The sequence below is a fragment of the Hibiscus syriacus genome, unplaced genomic scaffold, assembly GCF_006381635.1.
Source record: "Hibiscus syriacus cultivar Baekdansim isolate YM2019G1 unplaced genomic scaffold, ASM638163v2 tig00110160_pilon, whole genome shotgun sequence".
NCBI lineage: Eukaryota > Viridiplantae > Streptophyta > Magnoliopsida > Malvales > Malvaceae > Hibiscus > Hibiscus syriacus.
In genome coordinates this window covers 2,158,416-2,171,584 of record NW_024062608.1, presented here as the reverse complement: position 1 = coordinate 2,171,584, position 13,169 = coordinate 2,158,416, and the positions used below count along the sequence as shown (strand labels likewise).

The 13,169-nt window shown below is 30.6% G+C and overlaps 1 protein-coding gene across 1 annotated transcript; it reads right to left on the bottom strand.

Annotated features, from left to right (window-relative positions):
* Positions 1 to 5,632: 5,632 nt before the first annotated feature.
* LOC120216392 (probable N-acetyltransferase HLS1) lies at positions 5,633 to 7,114 on the bottom strand. Its single transcript, XM_039213832.1, has 3 exons — positions 6,904 to 7,114; positions 6,629 to 6,804; positions 5,633 to 6,527 (listed from the first exon to the last, which is right to left on the bottom strand). The coding sequence occupies exons 1-3, from the start codon at positions 7,084 to 7,086 to the stop codon at positions 5,663 to 5,665; spliced, it is 1,224 nt and encodes a 407-aa protein (XP_039069763.1). The 5' UTR covers positions 7,087 to 7,114; the 3' UTR covers positions 5,633 to 5,662.
* Between the last annotated feature and the right edge of the window lie 6,055 nt (positions 7,115 to 13,169).

The window sequence follows — 13,169 nt, the reverse complement described above, 5'->3', positions numbered from 1 at the left end:
GTCACTAGTATGCACTCACCTTGGCCTCACTTGCTATTAATTACTCCTATGGCTTAACTTCTCTTATTGATCAATTATAGCCTTCTAGTCATTCCGAAACTTGTTTGTGCTCGATATCTACATAATCATACATTCCAATTATTATAATTTCATTTTAATTTCTTAAGCTAAAAGAAAATTCTATTCTCAATTTCCCTTTGAAGTAGTATCGATACCCATTATAGGGTCTCGATAGTAACCTAGCTGGGGTATCGGTACCCAGACTATCATCAATACCAAAATTGCATTTGATATTTCCTGGTATCGATACCTCCCTTATGGTATCGGTACCTATGGTACCGATACTACCTTCTCAGGTATCGATACCCTTTGAATGCCTTTGTTAATTCCAGACTTGAAGTATCGATACCTAATTAAGCAATATTGATACCCTATACCCATATTTCACTTTTTAAGCCCAAAAATTACTTCAAAACAACTTAAATCCTTTATATCTTAACCCTTTAATATTCGTAACTCAATTATACATACCCAAACCAATTCATATGTATTCAATACCTATTTATCTTCAAAATCTCATTCTCAAGATGGAAATCAAGAATCATACCAAATTTTCTATATGTTCTAATTTTAATTCTATCACTTCATATCTCTTAATTCAACCATTGAAAAGTCAAATTTAGGTTCAAATTCCACTTATCAACTCTTTTCCAAAATTTTATTTAGAAATTCATAATCTCTAATCTCTCCTTATTCCTTCATCCTTTGATTTAAAGTTAACTTAAGTTTTCCTTAAGCTTAAGTATCACCTAAGGATCATAAACCAACCTTAACTTCAATAATTAATCAAATAACAAAGAAACTCATATTTGCTCTTGAAGTTCACGGCTGAAGAAGAAGAAGAAAACTCTGGAGACTTTGATTTTCTCTTCTACATTCCACGTGTTGATCTCCTATATATAAAGGGGGGAAATAAAATCATTTCTTAGAAAAGACCATTTTACCCCTTACTTCACTTAATATTTACTAAACAATCATCCACAAAATATTACCAATTTAGTCCCCAAATTTTTCAATCTTTCAAAATCAAACCTCAAAGTTTCAACATTTCTATTTTAGTCACCAGCCCCGATTTTGGGTATTGCAACTTCCTCATGGGAATCGTGTGAAAGTTTCAAGAAATGGTATCAATCAACCTATTGGCCCAGAAGCACGTCTTCTATCTGGTTACTTAGGCATTGTTGCACGTAATGCTAATATTTTACCGATCAATTATGAGCCATGGCGTGAAATGCTAAATAGTAAGAAAAATCAGGCTTTGGATTTTGTTAAGGTAATAATGTCATTATAATATATAATCCATAACAGTTTAATAGTAATTTATATTTAATTTGAACACTTATATTATTTGTAGGAGAAATTTTCTTTAGAGGTCTCAGACGATTATTTAAAGTAAGCTTTAAGGAAGAGATGGAAAAACCACAAGAGTTCTTTAAAAAAGAAATACTTCAAGAATGATCTCAGCCTTGAAGAGAAGCTACAAATTGTCCCATCTGGAATGCTCAGGTATCAATGGGAAGATGCAGTCAGGTTTTGGAGTTTAAAGAAATGACATGTATGATGTATTTTTCAAAAATAATACAATGTTATTATAATATTGACTTTATAAGTACAAATTTAAAAATTATAGAATTGAGAACACGTTGGTGTTGCTAGCAGATAACAACAAAAGTTTACTCACACAGCTGGATTGAAGAGCTTTGCTTGTATAGCTAATGATGAGGTATTATTGATTATTCACATAATGATTTACAGTAGGAAGCACATAGTAACGAAAATTATTTATATTATTAATTAATTTTTTGTAAGACTTAATTTTTATTCTACAATGTAGAAAAATACGTCTGGTTGTAAAGTTGGATGAATAAAGCTCTTCGACATGACACATACAAAAAATGATGACACTCTTATGACTGATGAAGTTGTATAAATTATGGTACATTTATTGGACACAAGATTTGAATTATGTTATATTTATATATATAGTATGACATTATTATTTTAAATAATTATTGAATTGATTATTAGGAAAAATTAAGGAATAAAAGGGCGGAGTATGAAGCTACGGCTTCAAGTCATGGTATTGTTAATACGGATGGCATTGAAAATCAAGTTATTAATGAAGTTTTGGGTCCTGAAATATATGGTCGGGTTCGTTGTCAAGGATCATTCGTTACTCCAACCAAATATTTTGGATTCAGCTTATCTCAGTACATGTCATCACAGAGTCAGTCTTTTCAATTGGAAATTAGTCGTTTAAAACAACATTTGGTTGAAATGGATCAAAAGTTGGTCAAATGAAAGTTGAAAATGAAGCGTGGAAAGAAAAAAGAGATGCAACGTATCAGCAAAAATGTCAAGACTTTGAAAATCGACTTCAAGCTATGATGCTGATTATACGAAAAAATCAACCCCATAGTCCACCATCTTAGGTGTTATTTTATATATATGCTTTGTTTATTCTAGTTAACAATGTTGAACTACATTATATTTTACGTTAATGTAAACTTTGATTTATTATTATGGATTTCAAGTTGGTTGTTATAGATTTCAAGTTTGTTGTTATGTATGTCAAGTTTATTGGATAATGCTACAGGTTAAAAATTTTAATTTGGGTAACAAAAAACAGAAAAAGCATATGGAAAATTAGTTTTAATTAGTGGCGTTTGTATAAAAAAATGCCACTAAATACATACTCAATACCGACATTTTAGAACAAATGTCACTAAAGTTCAAGATCTTTTGCGGCATTTATACAGAAAATGCCACTATAGCCATAGTTAATAGCGGTGTTTTACATTCACAAACACCGCCATATGTCATTACCTTTACCGACATTTTTGGGAACAAATGTCACTATATGTCAGAACATTTAGCGGTGTTTTTTTACCAATGCCATAAAAGAAAATATATATAGTGGTGTTTCTCAACAACGCCGTTAATTATCGAAACCTTTAGCGGCGTTTGTGGAATAAATGCCGCTAAAAATCATAACATCTAGCGACATTTGTGGATAACAAACGTCGCTACCTTTTGCAGCACTTTTTGTTTCGACACAAGTGTTTTTAGCGGCGCTTAAAAACACCGCTAAAAATCTATTTTGTTATAGTGATTAGAAAGATACTAAGAACCTAATCAATCTAATGAATATAAAGATAGGGGTATATATCGTAGGGTACCCTTTCTAAAGCATATGTTCAAAGTTTTTACAAAGAGAACAATTGACTATGGGATATTCTAAGGGATATTCTTGATTACATGTGATTTTTAGATAGATTTTTGTTATTTTGAAAAGGTTCCATGAAAATCAATCTAATATAAATATATATATATATATATATATATTTATTATAATGACAATTAATATTTAACGACAATTGATCAATAATAAGACGGAGGAGTTGATAATTTTCTAAAATAGAAAAAGATAACAACCACATCATCACATCGTTGATGTTTAATGATCCTTTAAAAAAATTAATTAAAAAAATTAGTGAAAAATTATAAATATTTTTATATTAATTTTATTGTGAATGACAATTAATATTTGATGGCAATTGATCAATAATGAGACGAAGGAGTTGACAATTTTCTAAAATAAAAAAAGATAACAATCACATCATCACATCGTTGATGTTTAATGACCCTTTCACAAAAAAATAATTAAAAAATTAGTGATAAAATTATAAATATTTTTATATTAATTTTATTGTGAATGACAATTAATATTTGACGGCAATTGATCAATAATGAGACGGGGGAGTTGATAATTTTTTAAAATAGAAAAAGATAACGATCACATCATCACATCGTTGATGTTTAATGACCCTTTCACAAAAAATAATTAAAAAAATTAGTGATAAAATTATAATTTTTTTATATTAATTTTATTGTGAATGACAATTAATATTTGACGACAATTGATCAATAATGAGACAAAGGAATTGATACTTTTCTAAAATAGAAAAAGATAACGATCACATCATCACATTGTTGATGTTTAATGACCCTTTTCACAAAAAATTAATTAAAATATTAGTGATAAATTATAAATATTTTTTAGATTAATTATATCGTGAATGAAAATTAATATTTGATGGCAATTGATCAATAATGAGACGGAGGAGTTGATAAATTTATAAAATAGAAAAAGATAACGATCACATCATTACATCGTTGACCTTTAATGACTCTTTCACACCAAAAAAATAATTAAAAATTAGTGATAAAATTATAAATATTTTAATTTAGTTATCAAAATGAGAGATCGCTTCAAATGCAGTAATTATTGGTATAGTTTACCCTTAGAATTATCTAAAATATTCGGGAAAGTCTAAGGGAGAATAGCTTAATTTAAGGCTAAGGAATGACAGAAAATGATTGTAATCGAAAATGATAATGATACTTTTTTCTTAATATTTTTTGTTGGGTGCAACCTAAAATATTAATTTTTTCTTAATATTTTCGGTTGAATCAAAATGTCACATTATTTATAACATTTTCGGTCAAACTAAAATTGTCAGGAAAAAAAAGTTCAACATTGTTGCACACAGCCTAAAAGTTAAAATCGTTGGATCTGAGAAATCAAATGTTGAGATTAACATTAGAAAATGAGAAATATTCACTGAAAAAAAATAAATAGTTAACCTCAGTCTCTAATTTTTACTCATGCAATGATCTTATAATAGTGTATTTTTTAAATTTTACACTATATAATTAGATCCAAGCCCATTATATAAATATATATCGTTTTGTTACTATATATTTTTGTGTAAAGTACATATATGGACCCCGATAATGGGATGATATTTTATTGTGTCCCTCAACTATTAAAAACTATAAAATGGTGTCTCAACTAAGAGTGTTGCTTTGTTGAGTCTCCTAACTATTAAAAGTTACAAAATGATCACTCGACTATTCATATGTTCCGAACTCATCATTTTTGTTAAAAATTTGACACAGATCTAAGTTGGACGTTAACATGATGACTGTGATATGATAAAATATGATTTTAAAATCTCAAATAAATGGCATATCCTAGTCAACAGATTAACGTTCATCTCAAACTATCATCAAATTTTTAACAAAAATGACAAATTTGGAATGTATGAATAGTCAATTGACCATTTTATAACTTTTAATAATCGACGACTTAACAAAATGATACCCTATAATCGAGTAACCATTTTGTAACTTTAATAATCAGAGGATTCAACAAAATAAAATCCTATAATAAAGGGACCATTTGCATACTTTACCCTTGATTTTTATAAGATATAAAACATTTTTTATGTCCCTACATTAAAAGTGTGAGAAAACCATGTATTACAATTTTTAATATAAACTCATATAGTAATATGAATATTAATTTAATTATAAGTTGTAATTAGAAACCCTTTAAAACTTTGGAAAATGAAAAAAGAAATATTCCCTAAAAAGAGATTCAACCCCACATAAAAAAACATAAGGCTTTGTTTGTCTGGAACATGATCTTAAAGGCCACATCAATTTTATTTCCCTTCCTTTTCCTTTGTCTAAATCTTAAAAATGAAAAAACAGGGAAAGAAAAAGAGTATTAACTTATTATTAATTTTGTTGAAGTTCAGAATTCTCTGGGGTCTACAAAAATGGAAAGTCCTGGGGGTGATTTAGTCCAGTCACCGACAGAGCCGTCACTATAGTCTTCCCCTAGGCGCTTGATGCACCATAGATCTTGGTCACACGATAATCTTTTCCAATGTGGGACCCCATTTTTCAACGGTTCACGACTCGCCACTTCAGTCGCCACCACACTGCACCCTCCATCTTTCGCCAAGTTGTGAGCGTGTGCGCACAACGCATTAACGAACTTAGCCGCGCGTGGCCCTTCCCCACCCAAACCGTACATAAAGTGCAGGCCGAACGGACGAAACACCTCCGGAATCGACGGTACCCTCAAAAACGGCAACAGCTTGTCCACAACCCTTGTCGTTCTAGCCAACGTTTTCCTTATCCTCGACGCGCCACGAACTTCCAACCTGAACACGTCCTTACAATTCCAAACACTCAAAACCGCCCACGACTCTGGCGGGTCCGATAAAAATTTATCCGACCCGGGCCACGACTCCTGCGCATAAAATCCACGTGGTACTGCTAAGAACGTTCCCAGGTTTAGTCTATTCTTAAGCACGGAATCAATGTCGCGAGGGAAGAACTCGACGGTGGAGAAACGCCGTCGGTACAGCGACTCGGCGTCCGAAACGGAGAGCTTGATCAGGGTGATTCGGTTGGAAACGGTGAGTCGATGAGCGAACACCGGGTTAACCAAAATGGTCGGTGTACGGAACTTGGAATAACCGCATTTATTAGTGAAGAGATTAACGGAAGCTTGGTTATCGTTTTCAGTAGCTAAGTAGGAATATTCAGCGCCGTTTTGGATAAACCACTGCTCCATCCTAAGCACCAGCTTTGACCCTATTCCCATTCTCCTGAGAAAAAAATAAAACCCAAAATTAAGATACTTGATTACCATTGATCGACGGATCGTTTAGGCTAATTAGGTGGCCAAATTTAGGTAAAGCAAAAATACCTGTGCGACGGAGAAACACGGAGACCCAAAATGTAAGCGAGTTTGGCATAAACAGGGAGGGGTTTAATGGGATCATTGGTTTTGGTATTGCGCGAGAGTTTCTTCCCACAAGTAACAGTTTTTATGCATCCTCGGATCATTCCAACTATTTCTTTGGTGGAGCTTAATTCAGCCACCTGTTTTGAATGGCACGTAAGAACGACAAAAAGAGTGGGATTTGAGTAAGGAGAAGCAAAGCGAAGAAAAAGAGAAACAAATAATGTGATTAGTTATACCAGCATGAGGAAAGCAGGGGAATGGCGGACCCGGCATATAGGGTCACCTAAGAGGTCGGTAAAGAGGGAGAGTTTGCCGCTGGGACCAACTTCGCATCTTTTTTCTACTTGTTCTACGCCTGTTACATCCTTGCTGGGATCATACTCCCTTACCACTATAACACACTCATCGTCTCCCATCATTTTACTCAATATCTTCAACTGAAGCAAATGAGAGTGGGGATGAATGGGAACCGGAGAAAGAGTTTATATAGGTGAAAAACACAGTTTCCTCGAGGTTAGAAAATTGGGTGAATAACGTATTAAACAAGCAACCAATAAGAGATCGTAAATAGCCTAAAAGAGGGGTTTTCTAAGCATTGTTTGACATAGGTCTCAAAGAGCGAATTCTGAGAATTTCATTGCTATGGTTTGACGATGGCTTTTAAAAATATAAACTTGTACGCTCTATGTTTAGAATCCCTATACGTTTGCTAGGTTTTCCCCCTTGTGCCTTTTCGTCTTATTTATTCAGTGCTTTTTAAAGTCTCTATCTAGTCTTTTTGTCTGTGCATATTAATCTATACCAGTGTTGAACTTATTTCCTTCTCTTTTCAGCATAATGGTTTTATAAAAGTTAAATGGATAATAAAATATTATTTGGAAAAATTATAACAGTAATGATTTTCATCATTAATCATCACCAAAGGATGGAAGTGGAAATGGCGGCTACGGGTGCGCTGTCATTCTGGGTCTTTATGTACATGTGTTAAGATTTAATTCTATTGGTTTATTTAATTACTTAAAAACAATATCTATTAAATCATATACAGAATTTGCTTAATCTTTAGATACAGATTCAACTTATTTTGCTAAAGAAATATGTATTTTTGTTGAATATTTTAAATTGTTATCCTTGATTGCATTTTAATCCGAATCCAAATTGACGGTCACGATGTCTCCCTTAGGGGTCCCGATTGCTTAGACTTCTTCCACGTCCCTTGTTTTGAACGGCAGTATTTATTATATGATACGCCCATATCATATTCATAATAATTTTGATGGAACTTGAAATTGACCAACATGTTCTGTAAATTGAAAAAGAATTTTGTTTTATTCATTTTAACATTCAATTTAAGAATATGTAATCTTTATATAACGTCTGAGTTATTGTTAATCTTTTATACTAAAATGCTTATATATTCAAATTTATAATTTATCATAATAATTATAATATTAATTGAATTAAAATTTAACCCATTATTTTGAAACATAAAAGTTAAACAATAAAATGTATTTCGTTGGGGGGCTCAAAATTACTTTTCCAAAATTACATTTATCAAAAGTTGATCCGCGTGGCTGATGATGGAATGGCGTTACATGCTAGCGATATGAGATGAGATAGTGGGGGAGTTTAATTGGAAGCCCACCAGTCACAACGGTTTCGACAATGATTGGGTTCCAAAAGGAGATGGGCACGTCATTAATATGATAAATTATTTACTGTACCATCATTGCTACAAATTAAAGTACTAATAACAGTATTAATTTGCTAATTAAAAATTAACACATTGACAGTGACCTACAATTATGGAGGGTTTATTATAATTATTTTATTTACAAAATACTTTGTAAAGAAAAAAAATTCATTGAAAAGTCGTGTGAATAAAGAAGATAGAATCGAAGTTTGAAATTCTGAGAGAAGAATTAAAAAATACATATTAATTTATTTTTAATCTAGAGGGAAAAGTAAATATAAATCGATATTAATCGCTAATAATCATATATATTTAAAATTACAATAAATTTAATAAAAAAAATAAATTAAATGAAACGAAATCTAAAAAACATAGCATAGATCCGAGCAACTAGATTCATTGAAGTATCAAATGGGACATCCTTTTGAAAAATCTATGTGGTTTGGGTGGTGGAGTTAGTGTGAGATCATTGGGAGTTGATCTTCACTCTTTCACTTGTATTATAGCAATTATTGGTGCTAAGTATAGGATTTGTTTTTGTTTTAATTAAGATTTATGGGAAAGAAAAAGAGAGCATTTTCACGTTTACCCATACTTAACATTGCATAATCAAATATCAGAATATTCTAAGATTCACTACAATTATCTTCTTTCCCATTACCAAAAACTGAACTCCATTTGCACTAATAAAAAAACTGTATCTCCTTTACAAGCTCCTCATCTCTGTTTCTAAAACAATATTCCATCATCCTTACTTGATAAAATACTCTTATGGATAAAGTTGCTGTCCTATCCACACACTAGAATCTACCTTTTCAATATTAACACATGTGGTAACTGGCATTGTATTTTGAATTTTGTTTTATATTTTGCATGGTTTTCATAACCGGACCGGTTAGCGAACCGGTCATGCTACCAGTTCACTGGTTCAATCGGTCGAATCGATCCGACCGGTCGGAAGAACCGGACGACGTCATAATTATTTAAAAAATTAAATAAAAATACCAAAAATATTTAATAAAAAATAATTTTTTATATCACAATTCATATTCAAAGCAAGTCATAACATATATAAGTTAAAAACCATAAAATCAAGTGAAACAAAATTATTCGAATTAACTACAACATAATATTTAAGGTAAAACATATTAAATAATAAATATAATTATATAACTATAATTAAAAAATAAATTTGGGGTTAAAAAATCATAACAAAATGATATTGTTTGGTTTAATTTTTTTTAAAAAAACAATCTCACATGGCTAAGAAACATAGAAGATCATCCCAACTAACTTCTATAAATATAGAGGTAATTTGGCATTCAAAATCATGGTAAGCATTGAGTGAACTATTCTTTCACTTCAATCAAGCTCGAATTTTAGGCTTCAATCGAGCTTCTAAAATTTTTTTGAGTTCAAGCCTTTTCGAGTTCAAGTTTTAATATTATATTTCGAGTTTGAGTTAAACTTCATAATTTTTAGCTCGTGAGTTTGAATCGAGTTGAGCTTACTTTTAAATTTTTCAAGTTCGAGTCGAGCTCAACAATACTCGAGTTCGACTTGGCTCATTTAACAAACGACGTTGTTTGTTTAATTTTTTAAAAAATAAAAAATAAAATTGAGGTTTTTTCGGTTTTTTCCGGTTTTCAGCTGGTCCGGTTTGAACGGTTCAGCGGTTCTGGCCGGTTCACTAGTAGCGGTTCAACCGGTCTAGATTGAACCGGACGAGGCAACGATTCCCGGTTGAACCGGCCGGTCCGATTTTCAAAATAATTATATTTTGTTGATGGTTGTACGTAAAATATATTAATTAAAAGGGTCAACTACACGTTCATACCTAAACTATTAATTCTGGTCTGTTTTAATGTCTACATTTTTATTTTTTTTCAAAATCATACCTAACATTTAGTTTTTGTTTCATTTTAACTTCTCGATGTGAAAAACTTAACGGCACTGCATTTTTTAATGAGTAAATTTTATCATTCATCCATCAGCTATATTCTTACTCTTATTTTGGTACTAAAGTTTAAAAATTTTCAATTTAACTACTTAGCTTTTAAATTGCTCCTATTTTAATCACTCTAATTTATTTTATTAATACTTTTTTGACATGACATTTTTATTATTATTTTATTAATATATAGTTAAAAGTAAAAAAATAAATTTGAAAGTTATAGTGACTAAATTAGGTGTAATTTGAAAGCTAAGTAATTAAAATTAAAAAAATAAACTTTAGAGACCAAAATAGGTGTGGGAAGATAGATAAGTGATGAATGATATAACTTAATCATAAAAAGGTGTCATATGCAAATCACCTTCTAAGTTTTTAAATGTGAAGTATTAGAACGAAACAAAAACTAAACGTTTGATATTGTTTGAAAAAATTAAAAAAATAGATACTGAAACTAATCAAAACTAATAACTTAGGTACTACATGTATAATTTATCCTAGTTAAAACTGGAACACATATACAAATTAAATCATTTACTCATGGCGCCCTTTGAACTTTAGTATAATTGATTTACACAGTTATGCATAAAAAATGACGTCCAATAGGTCTTATTGTACTCGCGATTTGTTTATCCTTGTTCAGAAATTGTTTGTGATCTTAAATTGGATACGTTGACATCATGGATGAGTATACAGTAAATATCATACATTGAAATACATAATTAATGTAACATATTAAAACACTCCACCAACCAAATTGTCCTTATAAAATAAATATTAAAAAGTTAAAGGACTACTCTATGGTTAATCCACTAATTTTGTAGGATAAAATGTTTGAATGGTCACTAAACTATGTTAGAATATTCTTTTTAGTTATTAAACTTACAAAAACTATATAAAATCAATATTGAATTTTAATTCTTTTATAAAATGAATATAACATATTTAACTGTCATTAAAGGGATGTAGTGACATATTAAATTAATAAAATAATTTTATTTCCCCCTCAATCGTAAAAAATATTTTTTGATAATTTTTCAATATTTTAAGTAATATTTCTTATAATTTTTTTAAAAAAATATATATATAAACTCACAATTTATTTTTAAAATTATAAAATATTTTAACGATGACAACAACACATGATTCTCGCCTTTTGTTCCACATTTTGTTCCTCTGTCACGTAACTAGGGTTTTAAGTTTTTTTTTTAAAAAAAAAACCCAAATACCAAGAATATGATATTGCATGATCACATTCACGTATGATGATAAAACTATATATATGTATATAATTAATGAAATACAAGTCAAAAAAGAATGTGTCATGATCACATACCATGCTTTATCTAGAAGTAAATAATAGAATAAATAAAGCTGTCAGTGACAAATTACCCAACAAGTTCCTCGAAACGACAACTGTAGGGATCTTGTTCCCTCTTGCATGTCACCTAGTTTGTTATTCCCGTGCATCTTTTAACCTCATCATGTACTAATTAATGACTTTAACAGCTTCAAAGCACAACTAACACTGTAGGGCCGATTTGAAACATTAAATCCTCAGATTATGCAATATCGTATAGTGTCTTGTATTTACATCTGTTTTAGGTTTTTAAAATTTGTTTTAGCATGTTAGCTACCATAAGGTGACGAGATTTGAGTGACTATGTTTGAAATGCTAACGTCAAATAATTGAAAAAAATTATTATTGTGATTGTAGTAGACCAATAATGGATTAGAAAAAGAAATTAACAAGTATCCAACATGTTTACCATTGTCTTCCAATTTGTCTTGTCTAATGGAATCCAAATATTATATAACAAGCTTTGTTAATGGGAAGATTAATTAAAAATGTATCAATACAGTTGGAAAGGTTAGGGGTAAGCAGGTTGACCATAAAAACATCAATATTTTTTCCTTTTAATAAGTTATTGGGACGGTGTAGCTCGAGGAAGAAGGATATGAAAAAGGAGTATTAGATAGTAAAATATAAAGGAGGTTTATTACTCAGGCTGGCTCCTAGTCCAGCTCCAGCCAAGGTATTTTGTCATCGAGAGCTTCAAATATTTGACCTACACAGAAGACATAGTTTGAGACTTTCTGGTAGAACAGGTTAATATCATATTAAGCCAAAACCTAAGACCTAAAATGAGAGCTTCTCGTTCCATGTTTCTGTTCTTGGACGGTGAGTCGGGGGCATATATTATATAGGAAGCTAAGCTTCACCCTAGTACCCAGGGCCGGCTCTGGGCAGGGGCACCCGCCCAGGTCCTATAATTTTAATTTATATTAATTTATTATATTTTAATAAATTAAATTAAAAATAGGATCCATAAATATTAATATACTATTTTCTTAATTAATGCAAGAGGTCCTATAAACTTGGTTCTTATTGATTTATTTTTCTCATCATAACGTTAAAAATTATATTAATATATTAAATTAAAAGCAGGACCCATAAATATTAATAAACTAAATTAAAAGCAGGGCCCATAAACTTATTTTTTATTGACTTATTGTTCTCATCATAACACTAAAAACTAAATTAATCATAATGTCAATTTTGAAAACTATAGAAATAAGGGGTTCGAAGCTAGTATAGATATTGCTAAAAGTCTTGCATTAGATATGAACATAGAGACAATTTTTTCGACTAAGCGTCGTATTTTTAGAAAAAAACAAGTTGATGAGAATGACCATGATGAAGAAATACAATCAGCAGAGAAGTCTTTTAAAGTTAATTATTTTGTTGATGTTGATATGGCGGTTGCTTCTTTGAAAGATTGATATGAGTAGTTAAAGATTTTTGAAAATTATTTTGGATTTTTAATTGATTCTACAAGGTTGAAGTCATTGGATGA

Coding starts and splice junctions, on each gene's coding strand:
- LOC120216392 (XM_039213832.1), bottom strand. CDS start 7,086: ATGATGGGAGACGATGAGTGTGTTATAGTGGTAAGGGAGTATGATCCC. Junction 6,805..6,903: donor CCCCTGCTTTCCTCATGCTG/GTATAACTAATC, acceptor CATTCAAAACAG/GTGGCTGAATTAAGCTCCAC. Junction 6,528..6,628: donor CGTGTTTCTCCGTCGCACAG/GTATTTTTGCTT, acceptor TTTTTTTCTCAG/GAGAATGGGAATAGGGTCAA.